Source organism: Carcharhinus amblyrhynchos, chromosome 31 (genome assembly GCF_965287045.1).
Source record: "Carcharhinus amblyrhynchos chromosome 31, sCarAmb.v2.hapA, whole genome shotgun sequence".
Lineage (NCBI taxonomy): Eukaryota > Metazoa > Chordata > Chondrichthyes > Carcharhiniformes > Carcharhinidae > Carcharhinus > Carcharhinus amblyrhynchos.
In genome coordinates, this window is record NC_137354.1 from 7,096,768 (window position 1) to 7,108,012 (window position 11,245).

Sequence of the window (11,245 nt, forward strand, 5' to 3'; positions counted from 1 at the left end):
ACAATCTCATAAAAGCCACTCATTTCATTAGATTAGTGTGTAGACTGGCTTTAAGACTAACTGGTGCAATATAACTCGCTTATAGGTGGAGTGGTTACTTACAGATCAATATCAATGAAGATCAATTTTCAATGGGGGAATTGTCCTCCCTTTGAAGTTGTTGGGAGTGTTTTAACTGTTTGGAAACAACCGATGAAACAATGTCACTCATGCCATGAAATTGCCCCTCTGCCCTGGAGGTGTGGTTGCTTCATTGGCAAATGGTCCAACTTTGGATTGAAGATTTTTTTCTAGACGGGAGTGAATGAAGATTTGAAACTCCTGCAAGAAGGAAGTGGACCACATTACTGATGTTCGTATCTCTGTAAAAGCTCACATTCTCCAGGTCCACTGCTGCCCCATTCTGTTGCAGAAGTAATTTGAACTTTGGAACCAGTCACATTTTGAATCAGAGAACCATAGAATCCTCCAGTGCAGAAGGAGGCCATTTGGCCCATCGAGTCTCCACAGCCCTCTGTGGTAAGGAATTCCACAGGTTCACCACCCCGTAACCCATGCTTTTACCCTAGCTAGTCCTCCAGAAACTAAGGGGTAATTTTTCATGACCAATCCACCTAAACCACACATCTTTGGACTTTGGGAAGAAATCGGAGCACCCGGAGGAAATGCACGCAGATACAGAAAGAAAGTGCAAACTGCACACAGTCACCCAAGCCAGGAAGCAAACCAGGTCCCTAGCTCTATGAGACAGCAGTGCTAACCACCATACCACTGTGCCACCCCAAGTTTTGGAAGTTAAAGGTAAAAAATAGGCAGAATTGAGAAGTAGGAGATCTGCCCATAGTTAACCCCTGATGGCTACTTGTAAATCTGTCCTACAGCTAGGGATGGCAAGGTGGCATACTGGTTAGCACTGCTGTCTCACAGTGCTAGGGACACAGATTCAATTCCAGTCTCGGGTCACTGTCTGTGTGGAGTTTGCACATTCTCCTCCTATCTGCATGGATTTCCTCCAGGTGCTTCACTTTCCTCCCACAGTCCAAAGATGTGCGCAACAAGCGGACACACTTCAAAAAGTATCTTGTTGGCTGCAAGTTCAGAGGTACTGTATTAATGCAATCCCAAGTTTTAGTCTGCACTTTAACACTCAAAGTCTATTCCATAAATCCATTAGAAACATAGAAGATAGGAGCAGGAGATGGCCATTCGGCCCTTTGAGCCTGTTCCGCCATTCATTATGATCATGGCTGATCGTCAACTCAATAGCCCAATCCTGCTTTCTCCCCATAACCTTTGATCCCATTCGCCCCAAATGCTATATCCAGCCACCTCTTGAATACATTATGACCAGAATTTTACCGGCACGTCCATCCTGATTCCCAGGGGTGGGCGAGGCTCAGAGAAAGGCATTCTCCATTGGCCTTGGGTGGGGTCGTACGAACCTCGGATGGACGTGTCGGTAAAACATATCTGTTGCTGACCCTTTTTACTGAGGAAGTGCATTCTGCCCATTTAGCTTGTGTCCACCTTGTCTTTGTGCATTTGAATTTGTCGTCTGACTTTACCTTTTATACTTCAACCCCCTTGGTTGTTTTCTTTACCAGCCGCTATTCACGTGGTTAACCCGATACAATACTTTGTGCTTAATCAATGTGAATTGTTAAAAATTGCTGTCAACATCTGCTCACTTGTTTCTCATTCCAGCTGCTCACACGTTTCCTTCCTTTTAGTTCTTATTGACCAATCTCTGTCTTTCCTTCTCCCACAGGGATTTATTTCTGCTGTCCTCACAAAATGTGAGAGAGAGGGAGGATTCATCCCCGTCAATAAAAACCTCTGGTAAGTATTGCTTCAAACTGCCGGAAAAAGCCATTCCATTGGAAGGGCACAAATGGGAATTCTTTAATTGGAGGCTGTCAGAGTGTGACTTATATGGTTTTTCAGGCTCTTAAGGAAAGAGAGACTTGCATTCGTATTACTTCCGATTGCACCACTTGGAAATATCTCAAAGTGCTTCACACAATCGCAGCATAGTGATTGCTGGGCCTTGGTTAGACCTGAGTTTCTTAATTACATAAACGTGACCCCACAAACAGCAGTGAGGTAAATAGTCACTTAATCAAAGAAAGGGAAAAAGAAGTATGGCTTTTCTCTAGGGCATTTTGCCACCACCTGTAGGAAGTCACATGTGATTGAAGTCTCTGTTTTCCCAGAAGGGAAAAAAAGCAGTTTCAACCGGCTTAGATCCTAACCAGAATAACTTGCCTTTACTTGGGACCAACCAGGGTATAGAATTATAGAATCCCTACAGTGCAGAAAATGGCCATTTTAGCCCATTGAATCTGCAACGACCACAATCCCATCCAGGTTCTAGCCCCATAACCCCATGCATTCTAGTCCCCCTGACACTAAAGGGCAATTTAGCATGGCCAATTAACCGAACCCACACATCCTTGGAGTAACTAGAAACCAACCAGCAATCAGCCAGAAAGCATTTATTAGCCCAATTTAGGCTATGTCCAGTTGTCTTATTCATTTATGGGATGTGGATGTCGTTGGCTAGGCCAGCATTTATTGCCCATCCCCAGTTGCCCGAGTGCAATTGAGAGTCAACCGGATTGAGATGGATCTGGAGTCACATGTAGGCCAGACCTGGTAAGGATGGCAGACTTTCTTCCCTAAAGGGCATTAGTGAACCAGATGGGTTTTTCCGACAATCGATAATGGTCATCAGTAGAGTCTTAATTCCAGATTTTTTTTATTGAATTCAAATTCCACCACCAGCCGTGGCAGGATTTGAACCTGGGTCCACAGAGCATTAACTGAGCTTCTGGATTAAGGTGTAGTGATAATATCACCAGGCCATCGCCTCCCCTTGCTTGGTAAAACTTTCCTCCTGGCCTGTAAGCAGCACTGTAAAGGCTTTTATCAGTTGGACCCAACTGTTTATTGTTGGGAGAATTCACAAGCCTGAAATGAGAAAGCACCAATATCAACTAATTGGGACCGTTAGTGATTTAGAAATTAATGATTGACTTGGATACTTTGGTTCCTTTTCAAAAAAAAATTCTGATCTTTGTCATTTATTCAGTCCTCATCCTTGATTCAATTATTATGCGTGCGTTACCATCTGTTGGCAAGCATACAATATTATATTGTTTATTGATTATCTGCCTTCTGAAAAACATGACAACAGAAAGAGGCAGCGATGTATTTCCTTTCAATGTCAACTTTTATTAGTGGTTGTTTCATGATTGGAGGAATAGGGGATGACAATGAGTACATTTAGCTTGACAGGGAAGCGTAGGTACGCAGGGTTCAGGTTTCCATTGCAAGAGAGATTCGCTATTCTCCTGGCCCTCATTCACAGAGAAAATCTCATCACACTATCTTGTTTCGGAATGGCTGATACTTTTGTGTGAATGAAAGGGGTTTTAAGGCCAGGCTTTAGCTTGTTCTCTCTTCTGGGTTGGGTGGCATGTGTTCAAGTCCAACTCAAGGATGTGAACTCATGGAGAAACATCATATTTGAAATCATGAGAAAACCACCAAAGAATCCCTACAGTGCAGAAGGAGGCCATTCAGCCCATCGAGTCTGCACCAACCACAATCCCATATTCCCATAACCTCTCATATTTAATAAAAGCAAATTACTGCGAATGCTGGAATCTGAAACCAAAAGAGAAAATGTCGGAAAATCTCAGTAGGTCTGGCAGCATCTGTAAGGAGAGAAAAGAGCTGACATTTTGAGTCCAGACAACCCATTGTCAAAACCTTTGACGAAGGGTCATCTGGACTCGAAACGTCAGCTCTTGTCTCTCCTTACGGATGCTGCCAGACCTGCTGAGATTTTCCAGCGCTTTATCTTTTAACGCCACATATTTACCCTAGCTAATCCCCCTGACACTAGGGTCAACTTATCATGGCCAATCCATCTAACCTGCACATCTTTGGACTGTGAGAGGAAACCAGAGCATCCAGAGGAAACCCACGCAGACATGGGGAGAACGTGCAAACTCCACACAGACAGTGACCCGAGGTTGGAATTGAACCTGGGTCCCAGGCGCTGTGAGGCAGCAGAGCTGATCACAGTGCCACCATGCTGCCCATTTTTAATATCTAATATTTGAGAGGTGGTTGGTCAGTTAAATGCATCTTCCTGCAGCGGATGGTGTGACCTGATATTAAAACGTTGTGTGGGAAGTCAGCAACAAGCTGTAATAAGACATTCGGATGTTAAAATGTCAGCTACAGCCTTGGCTACTTCCTTTATTTTGTGAATGATCAATTGAATCTGAAGAGATCTAGATGGTTTTAATGCACTAGTATCTAGGTTGCAAAGCCATCAACACTGATCAAAGCCTTGGCTAACTTGAACCTTGCTTTCCAGATAGTTATACAACAGGTATCTGTAGATCACTCTCTTCTCCCGTGAAATCTTTTGGGGCAACCAGAGTTTTGATCTCAAAGGGAGGCCCATGCTTTCCCAGTCCCTTTGTGTATCACAGTGCCATGTAGGTGAGCTCTCTAAGACATTCCAGATCCCCACGTTATACTGACATAGCTGTCAGCCCTGGTTTACGCTGGAATTCCCTGGAACGTGCCCTGCTACCATTGCCAGCAAGATCGGAGAATTTGGCACTCAGTCAAATCTTCACTCACTGCAGCGGAATCCCAGCCGCGGTGAGGTTGGAGTTCTGACCTTAGTATTTTCAGTATAGCTAGTGAAGTGCGCAACATTATGTTTTTTTTAAGGTAAGGGAGTCAGATAATTATCTGAGGATTCAAAGGGTTGTGGGGAGTGGGATTAACTGTCTTGCTCTCACAGAGAGCTGCATGCTCACAATAAGTTGAGTGGCCACCTTCTGTAATGGATACTGTTTAACGATTTGTGCTGTTTAGGTCCCTGTCCTTCATCACCACAGCAGGCTGTTTCTCGTTCATCTTGCTGAGCCTGATGTATTGCATTATCGACATGAAGGAGTGGTGGGGTGGAGAGCCACTCATCTTCCCAGGTAAGCATGATGGGGAGGCACGTGGCACAGTGGTCAGCACTGCTGCTTCACAGCACCAGGAACCTGGGCTCGATTCCTGGCTTGGATCTCTGTTTGTGCGGAGTCTGCGTGTTCTCCCTGTATCTGTGTGGGTTTCCTCCAGGTGCTCCGGTTTCCTCCAGGTGCTCCAGTTTCCTCCCATAGTCTGAAAGACGTGTTGGTTATGTGCATTGGCCATGCTAAATGCTTCCTTAGTGTACCAAACAGGTGACTAGGGGATTTTCACAGTAACTTCATAGAGGAGGCTATGGCTTAGTGGTATTATCGCTAGGCTATTAATCCAGAAACTCAGCTAATGTTCTAGGGATCTGTGTTTGAATCCCGTCATGCCAGATGGTTGGATTTGAATTCAATAAAAAACATCTGGAATTAAGAATCTACTGATGACCGTGAAACCATTGTTGGAAAAACCCATCTGGTTCGCTAATATCCTTTAGGGAAAGAAATCTGCCATCCTTACCTGGTCTGGCCTACGTGTGACTCCAGAGCCACAGCAATGTGGTTGACTCTCAACTGCCCTCCAAGGATATCTAGGGATGGGCAATAAATACTGGCTGGTCAGTGATGTCCATGTCTCACGAATGAATAATAACTGCAGTGTTAATGTAAGCCTGCTTGTGATGCTAATAAATAAACTTTAAAACTAAGCAACCATGTGCCATATACTACACCCTAAATCTCACAATCCAAGAAGTAAGAACCTCCAACTTTATTCACAATGATGTGGAGCTGCTGGTGTTCGACTGGAGTGGGCATATTAAGAAGTCTCACAACACCAAGTTAATGTCCAACAGGTTTATTTGGAATCACAAACTTTCGGAGCACTGTTCCTTTATCAGGTCAGTAGCGCTCCGAAAGCTCATTATTCACAATTGCATTTTGTTTAGAGAGACTCAGAACAAAATGACATCTTTATCCATTTTCGCCGCATTGAAGAGAAAGATGAGGCTTGAGATAATTTCAAAGCCAAAATAGAAAGATAGAAATTAGGAGCAGGAGTAGGCCATTCGGCCCCTTCGAGCCTGCCTGTCATTCAATGTGATCGTGACTGATCCTCTATTTCATTGTCACACTCCAGCACTTTCCCCATACCCCTTGATGGATTTAGGGTGAAATTTTCTTGTCCCACCATGGGAATCGTAGTGGGTGGGGCAGGACCAGGCAAAGTTCTGTTGATCTTGGGTGTGATTTTCCAGTCTTGGGGCAAGCGTGGCTGGAAAATCTCACCCTTTGAGAAAGCCATCTATTTCCTGTTTAAATATATTCAGTGATTTGGCTTTCACAGCTTTCTTTGGTAGAGAATTTCACAGATTCGCTGCCCTTTGAGTGAAGAAACTTCTCCACACCTCAATCCTAAATGGCCTCCCCCATATCCTGAGACACTGAGACACCTCCCTCCTTCACACCAGCCAGAAGAAACAACATCCCTGCATCCCGTCTGCCCAGCCCTGTTAGAATTTTAGATTAGATCCCCTCTCATTCTTCTAAATTCCAGTGAATACAGGCCCAAATAACCCAGTCTCTCCTCATATGACAATCCTACCATCCTGAGAATCAATCTGGTGAAACTTCACTGCATTCTCTCCATGGCAAACATATCCTTTCTTTGATAAGGAGACCAAAACTGCGCGCAACATTCTATGTGTGGTCTCACCAAGGCCCTTTACAGCTGCAGTAAGACATCCTTGCTCCTGTACTCAAGTCCCCTTGTAATGAAGGCCAACATACCATTTGCCTTCCTAACCGCTTGCTGTCCCAGCATGGATACTTTCAGTAATTTGCATACTAGGGCACCCAGATCCCTTTATACATCAATATTTCCTGATCTATCACTGTTTAAATAATACTCTGCCGCTCTGTTTCTCCATCTGAAGTGGATAAATTCACACTTAACTGCGGAAGCTGGGAAATCCGAAACAAATAAAAACTGAAATGCAGGTCAGGCAGCATTTGTAAGGAGAGAAACAGTTACCATTTCAGAATGAGCTTTCATTAGAACTTAGGATATATCCACAGGTTAACTGAAGTCAGATTTTGTGAGCAATGCCACATTATTTCTGAGTAAACACACACTGAAACACTCAGCACAACTACTGATAGAGAGAGGCCTAGGCTAGCTGTACCTATCACAGACTTGCTGCACCATCAGTGTCCTGTCTATCTCATTCTGCTCAAACATTCTGCCTTTTGTCTCACTACTAATTTCTAACTACCCACTGATATCAGTAGGTTAGAAGTTGCTGGTGTGGAAAAGGCAGGTTAATTAGTGGCACAGTTGAAACAGAAATTAGAGAAATATTAGTTTAAAGTTTATTTATTAGTGTCACAAGTTGGCTTACGTTAACACTGCAATGAATCATTGAATCCCTGCAGTGCAGAAGGAGGCTATTCGGCTCATCAAGTCTTCACCGACCACTATCCCACCCAGGCCCTATCCCTATCCCCATAATCCCATGCATTTACCCTAATTAGCCCTCCTGACACTTAGGGGCAATTTAGCATGGCCAATCCACCTAACCTGCACATCTTTAACACTGCAATAAGAACAAAAAGAGTAAAGAAAATTACACAAATGGTCCAGACCCTTTGGCCCTTAAAGCCTTCATTGACCATGCTGCCCGACTGAACTAAAACCCCCTACCCTTCCGGGGACCATATCCCTCTATTCCCATCCTATTCATGTATTTGTCAAGACGTCCCTTAAAACTCACTATCATATCTGCTTCCAATACCTCCCACGGTAGCTAATTCCAGGCACCCACTACCCTCTGGATAAAAAACTTGCCTCGTACATCTCCTTTAATGAAGTTACTGCAAAAATCCCCTTGTCACCACACTCCGGTGCCTGTTCGGGTACACTGAGGGAGAATTTAGCATGGCCAATGTACCTAACCAGCACGTCTCTCAGAGGAAACCGGAGCACCCGGAGGAAACCCACACAGACACGGGGAGAAGGTGCAGACTCGGCACACACAGTGACCCAAGCCAGAAATCGAACCGGGTCCCTGGCGCTGTGAGGCAGCCAATGCTAACCAACCACTATGCCACTGTGAAGAAGTCAGTGAAAAAAGAATGCAAGTAAAAGTGTGCAATGCAATGAAAGTTGTTGCTTCTCTGACTAGCGGTATTTCTCATCTAAGCCTTAAGCACACTCCAGAGTCTGGAAGGGAACCAGTTATAGTTGGCTTAAATGATAGCAGATGGAATACGGAAGGTTTAATGAGGAAAAAGAATGATTCTGAAGCAGCTATTTTCGTTCTGTCTAATGCAGTTAGGAATTGCATCATTTGAACTGAGTTGGCCCACTGCCTTGGTTCCAGTGAAGTGCGTGTGTCTGCTGCAGTCCCAATATCATCGAGTGTTATTTATTGATGTAAATGTTCAGCTTACAGGGCAATGAAGCACAGTTGTAGGAAACAGCTTATTAACATACTTAAGAGTTAACTTTTTTTTAGGGTGTTTAAAACAAGGAAGGTTTCGAAGAGAATAAATAGTGGAAAATTTATTTCCAGTTATAAGGGTGAAAAAGCTCTGGATTGGTACCAGGAGTGTAATGAGAGAGGTTGGAAGGCGATTTTCTCTGCACAGATTTACTGGAACAAATGGCTATTAAAGTTGATTCAGCCGTGCCATTTACAGGGGAGTCTGGTAAAAATTGGAAGAGCAAAGTTATTAACGGGTGCAGGAAGATTTAAGAGAAGTGATATTAAGATTAAATATCTTTGATATAGCATCTCAGAGTGGCTAAAAAGCAGTTGTTCCCCTTAGTTGAAGGGTCAGTCATGAGAGGACACAAAGTGAGGGGCAAAGATTTAGGAGGGATGTGAGGCAAAACCTTTTTTACCCAGAGGGTGGTGACGGTCTGGAATGCGCTGCCTGGGAGGGTGGTAGAAGCGGGATGTCTCACCTTTAAAAAGATCCTGGATGAGCACTTGGCACGTCATAACATTCAAAGCTTTGGGCCAAGTGCTGGTCAATGGGGTTAGGTGGGAGGTCAGGTGTTTCACACGTGTTGGTGCAGACATGATGGGCCAAAGGGCCTCTTTTGCACAGTATGAGTCTATGACTCTATGATCTCGCTGTGGCACAGGAACAATGGCCGGAATTTTACCGCCTCGCTCGCCCAAGCTTTGTATGAGCCCGTCCGAGGCCAACAGAGAATGCCGTTCTGCAAGCCTTGCCCCCCCCGATCCCGGGACGGGTGAGGCGGTAAAATTCCAACAAATGTATCAAATGGCAGCCTTGTATACCCAGCCTTCCATGGTTTTTGTCTGTAACTTCACCTTAGTATGCACTCGCTCGACTGAGCTGAGGCACTAGGCGGCAAGGTCAGATGCACAGGGCCCTGGGTGGGTGAAAGCGGACAGATACAGCAAAGCAACGTGAACAGCCTGAACTCGCAACAAGCAATATTATTGTGTTGGCCCTCTTGCGCTGGTGGCTGAAGGAGAGAGGGTTAGAATGTTGGGGCAGGGAGCTGGGAAATCTCCCTCTTTCTGCCTCTCTCTTCCTCCATCAGCTTCAGGCATTGAGTAAGGAAAGGCACTGAGGAAAAGAGAAAATGTAAGGAAGAGAAAGGAAAACGTGGGAGGTGGTGACCGAAACAACGACCAAAGAGGATGCAACTTTTATTGAGGAGACTTAAGGGGGATATAGTTTGGAAAGAGTGTATCTTCCCAAAGATATGTGGGAAGGAGTGTGGTATTGAATATTGGCTATCGGTGGTGGAACAGGGAGACCTGGAGAGCAATCAAATGTGCATGACAAGGATGATCAAGTGAGGGTGATGAAGACAATTGAAGACCAGCCCTAATCTTTATTGTTCTCTGTCATTGACCAGGAATGAACTCAATCTTTGTGTATGTTGGACACTCTGTCCTGGGCTGGTATTTCCCATTCAGCTGGGAAATGAAACACATGAACACACATGCTGAGCGCCTCTTGCAGGACCTGGTGGGAACAGCGATATGGGTGCTCATCGCATACATGCTGTACCGAAAGAAATTCTTCTTAAAGATCTAAATCTTCTCAAGAAAAAAGGGAATGGAATGTGTTGGAGTATGTAATTAAAATAAAACTATCGCTGCAATAGGTCCACAGCAGACGCCATTTCCCTGGCTCTACGCTCAATCCTGGAGCACCTAGATAACAAAGACACCCATGTCAGACTCCTATTCACAGACTGCAGCTCAACCTTTAACACCATTATTCCTGCAAGACTCATCTCCAAACTTCATGCCGGGGCTGGGCTCCTCTCTCTGCAACTGGATCGTAGACTTCCTAACCCACAGGCTGCAGTCAGTAAGGATAGGCAACAACACCTCATCCACGATCATCCTCAACACTGGTGCTCTCCAAGGCTGTGTCCTCAGCCCCTAACTATACTCCTTATACACCTCTGAGTGTGTGGCCACATTCCCCTCTAACTCGATTTTCAAGTTGGCTGATGACACCAACCATAGTGGGTTGGATCTCAAACAATGATAAGACAGAGCACAGGAATGAGTTAGAGAATCTGGTGAACTGATGCGACGGCAATAACCTCCCCCTCAATGTCAACAAAATGAAGGAGATTGTCATCGGCTTTAGGAAGTGCAGTGGAGGGCATGCCCCTGTCTACATCAACAGGGGCAAAGTAGAAATGGTTGAGAGCCTGAGGGTTTGAAATGTCCAGATCACCAACAACCTGTCCTGGTTTCGCTGCCCCCAAGCTGACACTGTAGTTAAGAAAGCCCAACAGTGCTTCTTCTTTCTCAGGAGACTAGGGAAATATGGTATGTCCCCTACAGCTCTCACCAACTTCTACAGATGTTCTAGCATTTTTCCCAGTTGTATCACAGCTTGGTATGGCTCCTGCTCTGTCCAAAATGCAAAAGCCTACAAAAGGTTGTGAACTAAGCCCAGTCCATCACTCAAACCAACTTTTCATCCATTGACACTGTCTGCACTTCTCACTGCCTTGGAAAAGCAGCCAGCATAATCAAGGTCTCAATGAGATCTCCCCTCATTCTTCTAAACTCTAACGAGTACAAGCCCAGTTTATTCAGCCTCTCCTCATAGCTCAACCCCCTCAACTCCGGTATCAGCCTAGTAAACCTCCTCTGCACTCCCTCCAAGGCCAAAATATCTTTGCGCAGGTGCGGCGCCCAAAACTGCACACAGTACTCCAGCTGCGGCCTCACCAATGCCCT

The 11,245-nt window shown here is 45.0% G+C and overlaps 1 protein-coding gene across 1 annotated transcript in view; it reads left to right on the forward strand.

Annotated features, from left to right (window-relative positions):
- Positions 1 to 11,034, forward strand: part of LOC145360392 (heparan-alpha-glucosaminide N-acetyltransferase) — a 228,371-nt gene extending 217,337 nt beyond the window's left edge. Inside the window, exons 17-19 of the mRNA XM_080215588.1 lie at positions 1,769 to 1,839; positions 4,903 to 5,015; positions 9,895 to 11,034. Of these exons, the coding sequence (XP_080071714.1) occupies positions 1,769 to 1,839; positions 4,903 to 5,015; positions 9,895 to 10,076 (366 nt within the window). The 3' untranslated portion in view covers positions 10,077 to 11,034. The remainder of the gene's footprint in view (positions 1 to 1,768; positions 1,840 to 4,902; positions 5,016 to 9,894) is intronic.
- The last annotated feature ends 211 nt before the right edge of the window (positions 11,035 to 11,245 follow it).